The following is a 17,886-nucleotide window of genomic DNA, read 5'->3' on the forward strand; positions in this document are numbered from 1 at the left end:
CAATGACGTTTATTTGCCAAAAAGGCAGAAACCTTGTAAAAATGAACATAGTGCACAGTAGCAAACAATATAACAGGTGTTTTATTTACAATAAAATACAGTGTCAATAAATAACTATAACAAAAAATGTTCTTTACACATCAGTTGAAGTGATGACTATTCAACGCACATTGAAATAGAATCAAATTATCTTCGACTTCAATACTAATTGTTCTGACCTAACGGAAAGTCTTCCTCACCACCCGCTAAATCTAACAGAAATATCTAAGAATGAATTGTGTGTTGTTTTGCCAAGATATACATCTCTCTCAGACATCAATAGCTTTCTTTCAACAGTACAAATCAAGCTTCGTCCTGGAGAAAATAAACACAGAAGTGAAGCATTAATTTAATCTCCAAGGATGGTCTGCAAATAATTACCCATTGCATAAACATTAATTAAAGAACTTGTGATAAAGCTTTAAAGAAATGTAGGCTCGAACGGGATTGGAACCCACGAGTCTGCGATATCGGTACAGTGCTCTACCAACTGAGCCATCAAGCCAACTGGAAGCTGATCATTATGTGGATTTTTAATATACCCGTGGAAAAAGACTGCATGGAAAAGAATATATCAAATCATATATTTAAACTGTGGAAAAAAAGTACCAATTAGGAGAAGAATCAATGCAGTTAAATACACAAGTTAAGTAGCTGTGATAAAGCCTAAAAAACAACAAGATAAAACAAAGAAAAAAAAAACCATTCAGGGAACTTAGCAAGCAGGCAGGCTTCAGGAATATAGGATACAATCGACTGAGGACATGTATGGTCTTCATGTATTTTCCGGTGTCATGTCTTGCCGCAGGGTTCAACTCTCTAGTTGAACATAATGTATAGAATGATGCGGTTTTTATCCTCAATTTCGGACGAAAGCAGGGCATGGCAATGGCTTTTATTTCTTAAATGAAAACCCCTAAGATTTAATAGAACCAGTACCCATCTCTTAAGCTTTCTCCTTTAGGCTCTAATGAACAAAATGGCCACATTGAACCGACTTGGTTCAAGTTGTTCATTTCGTCTATCAGGGTCCATTTCAATCACAAGTCGTGTGGATGATTAGCCTGGTTCGGGACCATGGTAGTGGTAATGGTAATGGCAAAGGCAAATAGCAATTATGGCAATGGCAATTATGGCAATTGCAATTATGACAATGGCAATTATGGCAATGGTAATGGCAATGGCAATGATAATGGTAGTGGTAATGGTAGTGGTAATGGCAATGGCAATGGCAATGGCAATGGCAATGGTAATGGTAATGGCAATGGAAATGGTAATAATAGTAATAATTATTCTAACTTCGTGACACGGGAGTGGTTGCCCATTTTCCCGAGCTGGGGGCTCACTAAACTAAAAAAAACTACCCAAGTACAAAAATAACTTGAATATATATATAATAGTTCTAACGACTACAATTGATTTATTCGTTATTCTTTAACTGGCCCTCAGTCACTTCTTGTATAGATTTCGCTGTGCTCGATACTTGTACTACTCGGTCAGGACTTCTGGCCGATATTCTCTCAGTATTGCTGCGCGCAGGTAATAAGATAAATATACGCATTGCAACAGAGTAAAGACCTTCAAAAGGAGCAGAGAAGCCATACAGACGGTGCGATTACAGAAAAGAACGAAAAACACAAAGACAACGGCGACATCACAACCTGTTAATGAAATAACGCTGAACGTAGTCAACGTACCTTGGTCGACGCTCCAGTTTCGTCAACAGGGCTTGGTTGTGGAGGTTTGTAAAATGGATCCCGTGTTTGCATTAGTTCCATAAGGCGTTGATAAGAGCCGTTTTCGGGTGGAAAACGGTTTCTCTGCGACGTAAGCCATGATAAGTGGTTAATTGTGTTTTATTTTATTACAAATTCGTGCAAAGTGCCGTGTTAACGAATTAGAGCAAGCCTCTTTTCCAACTAATAAGAGCATATTTTCCCGCGCTTGGCGCTGGTCGCAGGTTTTCCCGCGCTTGACACTGGATGTTGCTACCACAAGCCCTTAGTTTTTTTGTCTGTTATTTGCGTTATTTGTTTTACGACAGTCATCAACGCTGAACGGTAATCGCGATGTTCAGTGATGAAGATGAGAGTACAGGGATCCGATAACTACAAACGATTTGTAAAGTTTCCCGTTCAGCATTGTCATCTTTGTAGTGTATGTCTGAAGCTGAATGGCGGCTGTTCATTCAGATAAAATTAAAAGCGCCTGGAGTACAGCTTATTTTTACAGATAAAGATTTATACACACGCTGTGTTCTGCTGAATCACTTACACTCATTGAAAGCCTCATGAGTCCTGTTGGTTTACCAGATGACGAAACCTCTGCCTGTCTTTGTATAGAAATAAGAAAAGCCTCCACTCCTATTTCACCAATTTTATTCCCTGCAATGTGAAATAAAGTTAACATGAGCTACTTCTTCAAGGCTGCATTTAACAAAATACCCGAAAGAATGACATTTTCAAATAACGAATCCTTGAAATTTGCTGCTTTAGGCCCGGCCATTAGGGTGTGTCGTCAAAAATAAGTTGGGGGAGGCGTGGTGGCCTCATGGTTAGTGCGCAGGTCTTCGGATTGAGCGGTCCGGGTTCGAGCCCTGGCCTGGGACATTGTGTTGCGTTCTTGGGCAAGACACTTTACTCTCACAGTGCCTCTCTCCACCCCGATGTATAAATGGGTACCGGCGAATTTAATGCTGGGGGGTAACCCTGCGATGGACTAGCATCCCATCAAGGGCAAGTAGAAATACTCCTAGTCGCTTTATGCTACAGAAACCGGGATAAGCTTCAGCCTCATGAGCCACTTGGCTCATATGCATACTTTACCTCAAAAGTAAGTAAGGATGCAACTCTAAGGAAAGTATCTAGCGTGTACCACAAAGAACTTGTGGCTAACACGATTATCGACGAGAAAAACTTACGTGACAAGTTGAGGTTAATAAGCGCTCTGTTTCCAGGGATAATAATTTCACCATTCTCTTCCTTGATAGGATGTTCAAGGAGTGGATTAGGAAACTCCACGACTTCTGGTTGCTACAAAAAAAATATATAACACATGCTTAGAATAACAACACAGGTAAATCATGGATGATGCTACAAAAATTTGTTAGGTGTATGAAAGAGATAACACATTTACTGAATAAAATGCGCACACTCTTAAATTTGAAAGACAAGTTTCGGATACTCGATACTCTGTATCCATCGGCCGGGAAACGGAGTATCCAAAACGTGTCTTTCAAATTTAAGAGTGTGTGCATTTTCCTTAAATGTGTTACTAACAGGTAAATCAGTAACTAAACTCTCTCAATATATAAATGGTTAATAAGGGAGATTTATGATTGTATCAAGGTCTTACGTCATGAACCGTAGGTTTCACCCGTAGCGTTCACACCCGTAGCAAACTTGTTTCTTTTTGGGTGGGTTGTATCAAGGGCCCATTAAACGTACTTTTTCAGCTGTTACGGGTTGCGGCCCTTATTGACAGCCCTGCAGTTTATTGAGGAAATTTCTTTCCCGTGTACTTGCGCTTGAGATACAAGAGAAGCAATAACAATCGATTGATCACCTCCTGTTCAGGTTGTTGCACTTTCTTGTCTCCCTTCGTATTCGTTACTTTCTTTCCTTTACCAACGCTCTTGTTGATAGTTTCCGTGGAGCCAACTGCGTGTCAAAACACATTCATCAACGTATTGCATTTTCGCACTGGAACTTAATTCGTTTATTCCTCAGTTACAGCGGTTTTTAATTGAGTGTCGAAAGTGATCAGACAATTACTTTGGTTTTGGCTTTACTACGGTTTGAGATTGGCTGAGTAGTCTAATTGGTAAGTAATTGGTTTGATTCACTAAGTTGAAAACCACTCTAAACGAGGTGACGAAAACATAAACAAACAATTTGTGTGTGGCGCGGCATGAGTGGAGGTAGGCGGGACTGAAGATCTCGGAAGCCTCCTTCTGTCGCCGCGCGAGGATTCGCGCCTCTCGTGCGCTTGAATTAGGACCGCACAACACAACATGCTCAAGTGGGAAAGAGTGTTTATTGCCGTTTCAAATATGAGGGCCGTCTTTGGGTAACCATTTGAAGGACGAGTGGAGACTTAAATACTTTGAGAAATTCCAAGCTATGGCCTTTCCCTTTGAGCTATGCCCTATTATAAACTTTTAATAGAAATGTCAAATCCTTCTGAACAAGGACAGACGGTTGTTTCACGAATTAAACGCAATTCGCAATTCGAATTAAAATTCTGTTTCTGTCTGTTGTCCTACTTACTTTTCTTCGCTTTTTCTGTTTCTTGCTTTTTTGTGTCCTGGAAAACAAACATTCCAATGAAATGTAATTGTTAGCACTGAACATACATGTGCACAGCTATTTCAGATTAGCTCGACTAGTGATTTTGCTACAAAGTGAAAATCCTTGACAAAGAAGCAATAATTACATTGCCACCGTGCTCCCTACAGAAACTCGTTTAGAAAAAATGCGATCCAGTTACACTTAAATTTAGAGTTGGGCCTGAGCGTCGGTTGCAGGTTTTCCCGCGCTTGGCGCTGGTCGCCTATTTCCTCGCGTTAAGTGCCGGTTGCAAGTCATGGGCCGAAGTGTTGGAACCCCGTGGGGGAGGGAGGGGGGTACTCCCAGAAAAATTGGGTGGGGGTGTGCGGCCTGCTTCCCAAAACCCTTACCCTATTTATGACCAAAATCTGCGATTTTCCCAGCCCTATTTTTGACCTGACCAAAAATTTGATACACTATTTACGACCTTTGCGGCATGTACACGGTTGCTACAAACCTACTTTAAGAAGGGCTTTTGTTGATGGTCTAGTCATCGATAATGAAAAAATATCTTCTTCTAAAAAATCTTCTTCTAAAAAACATACCCAATACAATACTAGCAATACAATACAACCATACCCTATTTATGACCAAAATGACCAAACTCGATACCCCATTTATGACAAAAACGTCCGCAGATACCTAAAACCCTAGATACCCTTTCCCAATCCGTTATAACAAAAATATGTTTGTCTACACTGAAACGATTTCACATGTGTCTAAATTCATGGAATTGCCGCAATCTAAAGCTATAACACGAATAATTAAAGAACTCATCACGACGCACAGTGAAATTCTCAGAACTATCACTGAAATAAAGATAACAACCTGTTAGGAGAATTAATATCCTGAGCTACTATATAATAGGAATTAACATCCTGATGCTTGATCTCACAGCTGTAAGATACTTGAATTACCAGACATGACATTTGGTTGAGAACATGCATTTAGAGATTGACACAGAAACCTTTTTCTTTGCATAACTGTTTTGCTATTTGTGCAAAATGGTTAGTTGTTACACTATGGTACTAACAAAAACTCTGGTTATTGCTGCAAATGTTACTGTTGATCGTGTCAAGGGACGAGACGGCTACAAAGGAAATGGCCAATGCCGTCAGTTGATAAGCATGTGTTGCAGCCGGGAAACGAGTTGAATTAGTGATCATTTGAAATGTTTAATATATGAGGTTTACGGTTATTAATTGATTAATAAATCAATTAATTAAAATCAGACGCCCCATTGCAGCAAAGCTTTGTTGGTTTGTTTCATTGTAAAACAAATTAAAACAAACCGAGAAAGCCTTGCTGCTATTTAAAAGTTCAAAATTTTCCTCAAAATTATATTATCTTCCAAGAAACAAATTCACTTTTCAAGGTTGTGGTCTAAGAAAAATGACAAGGATCCCAAAGGTTCCTAACCATGAAATCCTGGGTGCCCAGCACTTAGGCTTATATGAAAAAGTAAGTTTTTCCAGTCGCCCAAAGGCAAAAGTCAGTTCCCTGTGGCACCGGGGCGCTTCAAGAGCACAGCCCTGCTTTTAACTATAGTGGCTGAACACGATGCTTTGTACAGTGTGGGCTGGCTGGCAAGTAAACAGTAAAAAACAAACAAACCCGTTGAAAAAAAGAACTAGATGTACATGTATCTAGGCCTCAAAGTTCAGTTTCATAGAAAACAGGAACACCAATTTAGGCAAGTAAGCTCGATGGCAGACTTTCACTGAAATCTATGGCACCAACTTGCCCAGTATTTAAGTTAATTTGACCTCATCGTCATAGAGCAATTAAATATAAACTTTGATGTCAGCATTTAAGGGAAGTTAAAGGCCAGAGTGATATATTTGACCAAGAAACACCTGAATGATTCATGTTACAAAGGTAACCAACGTGATGTACTCTTATTTATTAAACAACTGAATTTTGATTATTGCTATGATGTACTGTACAAAAATGCTGAGAGTTTAGTTGCTCACTGTTTATACCTTCTTTTTCTGTGCATCTCTTTTCTCTCTGCTTTTCTTATCTTCCTTAGAAACATGTGTTCTGCAGGATGGAAATGAAATATTTTGTACTGAGTCTTGCAGTCTAAATGGGGTTATTTCAAAGGGTCCAAACAATTTAGCCTGCAAGCTAGCTCTCAGGCAAAAACAAAAAAAAAATTCAGTACAGTGTACAAGAAACCCAGTTGTAAAAAATACATTCAGTTTCAAAATGTTGTATACTGTCATGGTAACCTGTGCAAAGGACTGAGTAGATATAGTTTCTGTACGCATTACGTGCCTATCAATTAATAGTCTGTAACATGTACCGGTAACGTAACTGTATCTTACCCACTGCGAACACTGGCTGGCCTGTCCTTTGATCCTCCAGTCGGTGCATTCAAATTTCTGGAAGGACTTCCTGTCTGTTGACAGCAAAAGATAGCAAATTACAATAATTTTATTTTTCAAAGAGAAAAATGGCAGAAAAGTTGAAAAGCAAATAACTACTGTACATGTAACTTACATCTTCTGGAGTTTTCTTGGAAATGAGAAGCCTTCTTGCTACCACTTCTTCATGGGAAAGAGCAAAGCTTGAAAGCACCTAAAAGATCATTTCAAAGAAAAAAATTGATGAAGGTTTCCCGCTTTTACAGTCAAACAGGAGGTTCTTTTGATGCAAACTGTGCTATTTTGTAGTTTATTTACTGTAATGTTTTTTTTTTCTTTTGATGCAAACTGTGCTGTTTTGTAGTTTATGTATTTACTGTAATGTGTTTTTTTTGTAGTGTTCATAAGTAATGTGAATTATCACTAGCTAATAAGACTTCATTGCAATGCATATATCACCAGAAAAAAAATTCAATAATTCAAATTGCCTGGATATGCAGAGCATAATGCATTTCAAAACTTTCAAGCTTTTCATAGTGTGAACAGTGCATGAAAGACAGGAAGTTATATGTAATACATGCTTGATGGTGCAGCACACTGCCAGTAGACACAGTTACTCATGGCTGGCTGGTAGAAAGAGTTTTACTCACCTCTGCTAACTTGGAAGCCCCATTATCACCAATTAGATTGCTTCCAAGGTTAAGAGATAACAGGGTTCTGTTCATTCTTAATCCCTGCAAGAAATAATATCATTATCGTTTGAATTAAAGCTATTTCGTTTTTGTCATTCATATGGCAAATTATGCTAAATCAAAAAACTTCTTTTGACAAGCAACTATAGAAATTTGTGTATGTGTATTTATTGATTTTGCAAATTAAGTTAACTGGTTTTAATTTACATATTAAATTTTTAATGAAGACAATCAAACAATTTTTGAGTGTTACAGTTCAATTTGATTTTGGTCACATATAGTAAGTTATGCTATCTGTGTTTAAACTCTTACCCCTCTGGCCTTTCCTTACCTTTGCTATACAAGCAGCACCTTCACATGTGATCTTGTTGTAACACAGATTCAATGTTGTGAGCGACTTGTTGGGTGTCAGTGCTCTACCAATCATCTTCGCCCCCATGTCATTAATATAACAGTTCCTCAAGGATAGGTTTTGTATTCTAGAATATTGAAATAAGAAACAATAAATTTAAAGAAGAACTATTGCTTCACTACATTTACATCAGCTTACTATTTACTTATCTGAACAGGTAGTTTAGAGTCCTGTGATAACACAGAAGGAATTTACTTTCGTGATCCTATCAGAGCTGGGTGAAGAATGCGGCCCACAAGTTAACAGTAGATGCATATGTAGTAGAAATTTGTGCAACATATTAAAGTACAGAGGCCAATATAACGTAACATTTACATCAATTTAATCTTATCAATCTGCCACAGACAGAACAGTCATAGAGGGCAGATTCCAAGTCCAAGGTAATGGGATAAATGACTTTGGAGAGCAGATTAACAAATTAAAGCCAGTCGGACATTATATACCCAGAGAGCATGTCCAAAAATACGCAAATAATTAAACAATTCAGTTTTAGTACAAAACAGTTACCTAAATCACATGATATTACAGACTAAATGAACCTTTCAAAGGATACAAAATTAAAGATTTATTCAGTTTAAAAAGTTGTCATAAACACTCTTAATTGGCGTAAGTAAAAATGTATAAATACTGGCCATAATTTATGTAGCTGGTTTTGGACTGGAACTAGCTTGGAGGCTCACACGGGGGAATATCATTAGAAAGAGATTACTGTCATATGCATTTGGACAGCCTCCCACATTAGCCTGATCAGTTGCAAGCTAGTTCCAGTCCAATACAAAGAATATGAAAATGGTCTAGTTATTACATGTATTCAAAATAGCTGTACAAAGTAAACTGTTGCATGCTTGATACTTACGTGCTTTCTTCACCAAGAAAGGCTCCATATCTTTGAAGGGTCACAGGGTTGTTATCAAGACACAAAGTTCTGTAAAACAGATACAACAATCAATAAATGCCTCTTTCCCTCTGATTAGTCATGAGTATGTTTTACCTTTAAGAACCACAAGCCTGCATATAAGGTACAGAAGCCTAATAGCTAGACATTAGAACATGAGTCAAGTGGCCAGGGTTTAAGTCCTGCTGAAGTCACTATGTAGTGGGCAAGCTAGGACACATAAACCTCTTGGTCAGTGCCTTAGTCTCAGAATTATAAATAGGTATCAACAAATTGTTGGGACCACTATAATGGAGTAAAATCTGTGTCATGTTTTAGTAGAATCCTACTGGTACACTAATGCATTTAATGCTGCAATCTGATTGGGGAAACTGTACCATCAGCTCTTATCTAAATAATTGTATATTTTGAATAGAGTCAGAGAATTAATAATTAAATAAAAATAACTGAATGAACATTCTAAAACATGGAAATCCAAATTTACCTGAGATTAGGGAGAAGAGTAACAACATGAGTGGCTAGAGTGTTTAAACTGTTGTCCTGAAGCCCAGTGTTCCAGAAACTAGTCAAAGCAAAATATAAAATACACTGTTAGCATGAAGAAAGTGAAGCCTTTTCTCTGATGCAAATTTTTATGTTGGTTAAAAATATATTTATAAAATTAGAATGTTGGTCGATGGCCCCTAAAAAAATGACTTGTAGCAGGGCTGGGCAAATTTAATACTTATTATAGTAGGTAGCCCACAAAAATTGTAAACCATAATCTACAATCCTATTTTATTAATATTTGTCACCAATTGTCAGTGATGCAAACATGTAGTTGAATTAAAATACATGTGCTTTATAAAACAAAGACAGTACACATATCATTTGTCATTTTTCCTGTGACCTGACATTACATTAATAAAGATCCTTCAATACAAGTTTTCGATGTTGCTTAGACCTGATTTGAAGTTTTGAAAACTTCTGACTAAAAGTTTTAAGTAGTTATTGTTGTGAGCGTGGCCATGTTCTTTGGTGGATTAAAACATCAGAGATCGACAGCAACTGGAACTCGAGTTTTATTCGTACATGACAAAAACTTCTACATCACAACATGGACTCATGTAACAACTCAATATGGTGAAATACATAGCCTCAACCTGGTGTTGAGCTTACAACTACTTCCCGTCTACATAAAACACTTCCGGTTTACCTAAGTTGAGTTTGTATCTTAACAGTTACCCCAAAAACTGTAGTATTAATGTGACATAAATTTCTAGTAATACTCACTCAATTGTAGTTAACTTCTCCAGTGGCGGTAATGTTATGGTTAAGATATTTAAAATTCTATCATCTATTTTCCATCCTAGATTTAAACAATGAAAATATCTCAAGATTAAAATTATGCTATAAAAAAATTAATAACTAAATAAAATAACTCAATTAGGAATTGCATATTTAAAAAGAAATGTTATTAATAATTGCAAGCACATGCACCCAGTGAAATGTGAAATGACTACATAGATCTGAAAAAAGCCACAGTATTTAAAGGTTATGACCAAATACCATCATGCCAGGAAAACTTAAAACCAAATTAATAATTCACCTCACCTCGAATATAAATCTCCTTGATATGAGACTTATTTCCGTCCTCTTCAGTTTCAACCTCCACTCTGGGTTTAAAGTAATGATATTTTTCTTTGATGTTATATGTTGTGGGTGGTTCTTCAGTTTCATTTCCAGGGATGGTTGCTGTTTCATCAACTTTACTACTGTCGTCTTTCTTGTCAGCTGTAAAAGAACCAGATGCAGATTAGTAATGAAGCTTGTTAGCCAGGCATCTCAAAAGCGAAGACCTAAGACCCGTCTGAAGCTCAAAAACTAAGACCTAAGACCCCATTCTGAATTTCAATTGGGAGGGAGAGGAGATTCAGGGGGTCTTAGATCATAGACATCCCTTGTTGGCCAGTGCTGCACAGCGCATATCCTTAACTTATTTAGTGCATGCAGTGATCAATATCATGATAATCTTAGAACTTTACATTAATTAGAATGTTTACCAACGTACTTGAAATTGAAATTTAATTTACAAGTTCCTAAAAACTCTTGTTTCTGGAGATATTACGTATTTACAATTAACAACAAGCTAAAATCTCTAGTCCAATTTTAAAGAAGATTCCTCACAATAAAGCACTAGTTACTAATAACTGGGCCAAAACAGAGTTATAATTGCATACTGTCTTTCTTGTCCTGCTTTCCTACAGGGGTGTTATCTTGGGGTATGACATTTGGTGTCAGTGGGCGATGAGGTCGTGGAACGACTTGCATGTTTGGGAAACCTGCTCTTGTACATAATTCACAAAAATCCACTTCGAAGTTCCCTGTTGGAGTGTAAGGTTCTGGAAATAAAGCAAAAACCTGATTAAAACTACAGGTTTCTATCTGCCCAGTATTAGTCCAAAGCACAATTTCCAAACTTCTTACAACACACATGTAACATCATTCAAAACATTTTCCACTTTTAGAGAATGGAGCCTGTAATACACAGATCTGCATGCAGACTGTTCTAAGCTGTCATAATTTTATTTGTCCCTTTCCGCTGGAAAAATCCATTGTGTTAATTTTAATCTTGCTCTTAACAGTAACTCACAAATAATAATCCATGACAGCCAATACAAAATGTTCTAGGTAGTACCTGTCAAACTAACACGTACTCTTACAGCACTAGACCGTGAGGATTTCATTACGATCAGTAACTAGTCAAAAGCTGTTGAGACTCATTGACCACAAACTAGACTCTTACTTAATAAATACTGCATGTGTGCTGCAACTTGATAAGTGCCGGCTTAACAGTAATCTAGTTCATATTCCAAGCAAATCCTTTTTAATAAATGCAGTCACTTAAAGGTAAATATTATGATATGTCCTATGGCCTGCAAAGAAGGCATGATCAAAACATACAGCTCAGTTGAACAGGCTACATCATGTTCTCTACTACAATCATGTTTATGTCAATGCAGCAAACATATTTACAGTGCTTGTTCCTTCCACAATGAATACCACTAGATTTAATAAACATTTTAATATGTAAGAGCATGACTCATTAACACACTCAAGCAGCAAATTAAATCATGATTGTGCAATATTTTCTTGACTTCCTGTTCATATCAGTCAGATTAATAATACTGAGATGTTTCAGTATTAAAGGCTTACTTGTAAGCCATACAATAACAAAATAAAAAAACAACTGCATACATGTACAATGAATTGCACCCTTAATTGATGTCCTTGGCATAAACTATATTCTAAAAATGTTAATGGTCATACCATAAATGATTTCAAGGTAGTAGTGCCGTTGTATAATATTATTGAACAAACACACCACACATATGCTACACTTTTTCTATTTACAAAGTCACCATTTTCAGATACGTGGTTTTCTTGTTCAGGAATTTCTGTTATGGACTCCATAAAGAAAACATTAGCCCTGAGACAGGTATATAAAATCTTCATTACATTGTGTTGCTGAACATATTCACTGCCTTCAGATATACTCTGGTTGACAATCAATACATTAAGTGCCGATATGCACTCATAATCTCTTTGTTGCCAACAAACAAACAACTAAACAATTTAGTATGACCACTAATTTTGCTCCACTCACTACGCTGTTTGAGTTTTTTTTTTTTTTGCAAAAAAATCTCACATGACTATAGAGATACAGTTTGGCAAACTTAATTGTAGCGCGGTACAAAAATGCATGTAGAAATTATCTTACATTAATGTGCTTACACCATAATGACAAGATACTAATCATCTGCTATCTAATCATTAATCTATAAAAATGTCCCAGCATGAATATTCATTATATACAATACAATGATCTAAGGTGTCGCTCATTCAATTTGTCTTTGAGCTACAAAACAAAAGAAAACAATTAAACGTTACATAAGACATATTTTCTTTGTCATAATTTGTCCAGAAACTTATAAAATATATAACTTGTTTTCTGAAACATGCAAAAACTGTACTGGCAATGAGTGTTAGAAGAGGATTATGAGAATTAGGTTAGAAAATCTCTGTCACTTTGCAAGTAAACAAAAGGTACTAACTATAGTGAGTTTAATCAGAGAATACCTCATCTTAATTAGCATTGAAGCAAGCCCCAATTAACTGCTGGTCGATTTATAGGTCATGCCATGTGAATGAAAGATTGAAAAAATGTTATCAAATTTCATTTAAGTGTAATTTAAGGTGGTTATATACGACAACTATGACTGCAGTGGAAGCAGTAGGAACCCTGGCCAGATATTAGACTTCAAATTCACACCGCAGCACATATGGAACCCATTTATATATATTGATGAAAACTCATGTCCTGATTCAATCTATTGGTGCCTGGTTAGATAAATTGAGTCAGCATGGTTTCAAGTCTTCAATTTGTATCATGATTACTACCAATGGAGCCAATATACATGTAACAGGAGAACTGCATCTACAGGTATGAGGAGAATATGCATTAGTATGTCTTATTAGACTAATTATTATCAGACATGTTGGTGCATTTCTCCACAAACTGGATCAAGTTAAACTTTGGAATTTTGATGCCAACTAACTGCTTCTGAGGGCAGGACCCTGAGCTTGACAAGCTTAGCTTGCCAGTAAGTTAGTACATGAAGATTTACATAGGTTGTAACAAAGGGAAACTGCCATGATGAATTGATCATGGCCCCTAGCTTATTTAAGTAACTGCAACAAATTTGGCAAATAAGAAAAATGTTTTTAAGGTGAAGAAGCTGGTACATTATTATTCTTCTAATGACAAGAATTGACTTGATATTACTCCTTGATGTTCTTCCATAGCAAGTTGCCATATAAAGGTTGAAGTGGCCTGATTCTTCAATAGTTCACAGATGAGAGCGAATGGAGTCTAAGCTGAAAATACTTAATGAATAAGTTTTATCCTCAACTGCAAATTAAGATCAGAATATACAATATCACCACTGCTGTCAAGTGTTTCCCATGATTTGAGGTCAGTAGTTTTTTTTATTAGTCTACAATTTATTTTTGTCATTTCTTCTACCAGTTAAACCACAGGTAGCCCAAGCTCGATATATAAGAAGCTCAATTTGTTTTGGACCTCTCTACTGTCACATAATTAGCGTGATTTGCATATTTACAAGGGGAGGTTATGGGGAGAGAAATAGAGCCGAAAATTGTGAAAAATTACTGTTGAATTTTAATAAAATTGCTTACCTGAACTCCAGTGGTGGTTCTCTCATGTTCAGTGCAGCTTTCTAGCGGATTTGTTGCATTTCCATAGAGTTAGTTCCACCGTTTGCTCTCTCTTTCAAAATTTTACCAGGGTTGGGTGCTTGAGCCAAAAGCCGAGCAGACCACTTGATGGAAAGCGGCCGTAAAATCCCCTCAAGGCCTCTGATTGAATCCAAATTTCACGTAGAACACAAACAACAGTTCTACTATCCAATTAACTCTTCATCAGAGATCCATCTTCACAGAAAGGGAATTACATATGTAAGGCTTGCCAATTTCTGAAGACTTTTCTGAAGACTTTGGCAGAGACATTATCGCTTTGTCGTGTTAACTAAACTGTTGCAAGAAAGCTAAGTGACCAAGCCTCGGCTCAGATTTCTTACACACATGGAGGGTGACAGTCTGTTGCTCATAATACTTAGTATTATTGTCATTCTCGCCCCATACAAACCCTTATAAACATGCAAATCACACAAATTACATGACAGTACAGAGGTTAACAAAAAAATTGAGCTTCTCATATATCAAGCTCGGGCTACCTGTGGTTAAACCAGAAAAATTGCCAGTCTTTTCTTAATTAACTTACTCATCTCCTTTCTGATTGCTGATTATGATTCTATTCTATAATTTAGTGGTTAAAGGTGGCTTCAAAAGAATTTCAGCCCATAATTTTTTTGGGACTGGTTGGAGTGACACAAGTTGCTGGAACCCTTATAAAACCTGTCCTTTCTTCCACAAATTTGTTCCAGCTACTGATCTCTGTCGTTTCCATAGGTCACCTTGCTCTCTAGAATTCAGATTACATGTCATAGTTTTTCTGTAGTCACAAATCAAGGCGTAATGATTGGTATAATTTTATATTTATTTTCATAGGTTACCTTATTAGCATGCTTCCTGCAGGGACAAGCAGTTATATGGTTATGGCACACAAATAAAGTTGTTGTTGCTGCTGTAGAATCCAAGAAGTCGAGAGCCTTGTTTGAAAATTTGAGACGGAGAATGAGATGATTTTGGACTGTCAGATAAAAAAGAAACATACAAAAATGGGACCCTGCGACTCATCTCAGGCAGGGGGGGGGGGTACTCCCTTATTTGGGCTATATAGGTATGTGCGGCCCCAAAGGGTAGGGTTTTTCAGCTGTTTTAGTCATAAATAGGGTATTGATTTTGGCCATTTTGGTTATAAATAGGGTATGGTTTCAGCACTCTAGTCTTTAACTGGGTATATTTCTTAGAAGAAGCTACTTTTTCTTCGTTTTCAATAAGAACATCAACAAAAGCCCTTGATAACTTAAGTCTAAGGCAACTGCGCCAGCCGCAACGGTCATAAATAGGGTATTGAATTTTTGCCCAGGTCATAAATGGGGTAGGAAAAATCGCAGATTTTGGTCATAAACAGGGTAAGGGTTTTGGGAAGTGGGCTGCACACCCTCACCCAACTTTTCTGGAAGTACCCCGTCCCCCCTGGGGACTCATCATGAAAGATTCCAAGATTCTGAGATTCAAACAAAGTGTCTGAAAGTCACGAATTTCTAGTCACCAACTGCTAACCCTCAGAACCCTTAATTGTGATATAAAATGTATCTGAAATATTTCTAACATAACAGTTTTGTACACTGTACAAAAAACAACTTGCGTCACAGAAATTCATTCTTTACCCTGAAAATTTAGCTGAAGATGGTCACTACTCAAAATTGTGACAAGTTAGGGTCAATGTACTCACTACAGCCTAAGCTGAGCAGTCGCCAAGGGAATATAAATTTATAAAAGAAAGTACAAGTTAAATTGCTTGACTCTATCTAGTCAATTGATCATATCTTGCACATTGATTAGAAAACAGAAGAAGTTGTGGAGCTTTCTGGCTTCAAAAATAAATAATGCACTCTAGATCACCACTTTGTCACCTCACTGTTCGAGCAAATGACTGTATCAGCTATTACAGCACAGCTATCGCATAGCTCATTATAAATACCATTATCTCAGCTTATAATCTGCATGTAAACGGTTGCAGACACCTCCATGTATTACGATCGACAACAAAATTATTTGATGGTCAAGGCAGCGCTCACACCATTCAATTCGCGTGACTCACATTTCTGACAAAATTAAATGACTTGTATACTTGAGCAAAACACGCAGTTACCTCCATACCACATGAAAGTGCTCATGTAATCTTCTTCCTCTTCGATTTCTACCGCAATCGAAAGCCGAGGGCCATTTCCTCGGTCAGATTTCCTCAGCGCGCGCTTCATTCGAGAAACAGAACGTAGCGTTGCAAACATTGTGATCTCATAAGCTACCGATCACATCGGTCAACATAGGTTAAACAGAGTATTCCGTGTCCCTAACAACCTAAATCTTCGTCAGTTTACCATGCAAAGAAAAGATCTTTCTATTCTTGAACAGTAAGTCAACAAAAGTTGACAAGGGACAACAAGTGAACGAATGAAATCAATAACTTGATTAAGACTTTTCATTTACACAGAGGAAATCAATAAGGAAAAAGTAATTGTTCTTGACAGAAAAAGAACGCCGTATTTTCAATAATGACAGTGTCAAAACTGCCATTAGGCTTTATTAACGATTGTTTCAAACGCCGATTGGCCAATATCTCTCAATGACTGGCGGGATCGGACAGTGGAAAAACCGCGGGCAATATCTTTTGGCTGCTTGAACACAACTACTAGATCCACACAGCATTTGAACAAAACATTAAGAAACACAAATTGGACTTTCTTTCTAACTGGAGTGATATATTGTCAAAACTTTTATTCCGATATCCTGGCGCTAAGTGTAATTTCCCAGCCCACGACGTGCAAAGTAAGAATTTCATTCCATTGATTGAGCTCTGACATACGTTCAGACCGACTGGTTTGTTTACCGACAAACAATAACAAAACAAGAGTTCTTAAAAGCCATAAAAAATTCTAGATAATAGTAGTTTATGTTGAGCTAAAGGCGAGTTGAGAAAACAAGTCCAACTAAAAACAGGAACGTTTTACAGGCTACAGAAATTACGTTCACAGCCAACGGAGAAGAAAGCTTACCCAATTGAACAGGCTGTTCTTCACTTTCCTTTGCATTTTCTACAGGCGTTTTATCTCCCGCTCCTTTATCACCAGAATTACTGCCTTTTTCGGTTTTATCAGCTTTATCAGCCTTCTCTGTTGCTGTTTTCTTCGCCATTTCACTTTGCTAAAGACAGCAATAAGTCAGAGAATATCCGCCATGTTGGTTACTGCTACTCAGTCCCCATGGTAACGGAGAAACGGGAATTCATGTCAGCGGTATCTTATTTCGCGCGGTATTCCAAGCGTGGGCTTCCGCGTGGGCTTTCGCGTGTTTGTTCGCGTGGGCTACCAGCCCCAACCTACGTATTCAAGATTTTCTGATTTTCTGATTTTCTTTTTAGACTCATGTTTTTAGTTGAGGTTGTGTTGCTCTTAATGTAAACTGAATTACCGTAATCAAGAATGCCAGTGCAGCTCCTGTGGTGATGGAAGAAAATCAGAGTGACATCGTTTTGTTGACCTGTCGGCTACTGTTTACTATCCGCTCCTTAGAAGGTACAGAAAACTCTAGTTGACCTCACCACTTCCGAACAAGAACATTTTGATCACACCCGCCATGCGAGCCTCACTTTTTTCTAAAAAAAAAAAGTTTGAAATTCAAACAGCACTGAAATATAACCAAACACCTTATTGTTGACAAATCCACGGTCAGTTCAAAGTTTAGTTGTTACCTCGTATGGTCAGCAACAATTACGGCAGAAAACATTTTATTTTAATCTGAATTTCAATTAATCCACTCATAATTGTTATAAACGCTTTCAAGAGTAGCCTCGGTTAAGTTTTATGGCCTATACAATGTAATTTTTGAAGTTTTTTCGGTGATC

At 37.3% G+C, this 17,886-nt stretch overlaps 1 protein-coding gene across 3 annotated transcripts; it reads right to left on the reverse strand.

Annotated features, from left to right (window-relative positions):
- Nucleotides 1–61: 61 nt before the first annotated feature.
- Nucleotides 62–17,578, reverse strand: LOC145479361 (leucine-rich repeat-containing protein 71-like). Of its 3 annotated transcripts, none has more exons than XM_081457704.1 (17): nucleotides 17,039–17,578; nucleotides 10,955–11,116; nucleotides 10,329–10,508; nucleotides 10,008–10,083; nucleotides 9,220–9,297; nucleotides 8,697–8,765; nucleotides 7,760–7,907; nucleotides 7,387–7,470; nucleotides 6,873–6,950; nucleotides 6,698–6,771; nucleotides 6,350–6,410; nucleotides 4,308–4,344; nucleotides 3,604–3,698; nucleotides 2,960–3,071; nucleotides 2,314–2,423; nucleotides 1,737–1,859; nucleotides 62–354 (listed from the first exon to the last, which is right to left on the reverse strand). In XM_081457704.1, the coding sequence occupies exons 1-17, from the start codon at nucleotides 17,175–17,177 to the stop codon at nucleotides 343–345; spliced, it is 1,638 nt and encodes a 545-aa protein (XP_081313830.1). In that variant the 5' UTR covers nucleotides 17,178–17,578; the 3' UTR covers nucleotides 62–342. The 3 variants fall into 3 exon arrangements, with proteins under 3 accessions (XP_081313830.1, XP_081313832.1, XP_081313831.1); XM_081457706.1 differs by having other exon boundaries at nucleotides 10,955–11,135; nucleotides 17,039–17,162; XM_081457705.1 differs by having other exon boundaries at nucleotides 16,135–17,105.
- Nucleotides 17,579–17,886: the final 308 nt, after the last annotated feature.

This window comes from Orbicella franksi, chromosome 2 (genome assembly GCF_964199315.1).
Source record: "Orbicella franksi chromosome 2, jaOrbFran1.1, whole genome shotgun sequence".
NCBI lineage: Eukaryota > Metazoa > Cnidaria > Anthozoa > Scleractinia > Merulinidae > Orbicella > Orbicella franksi.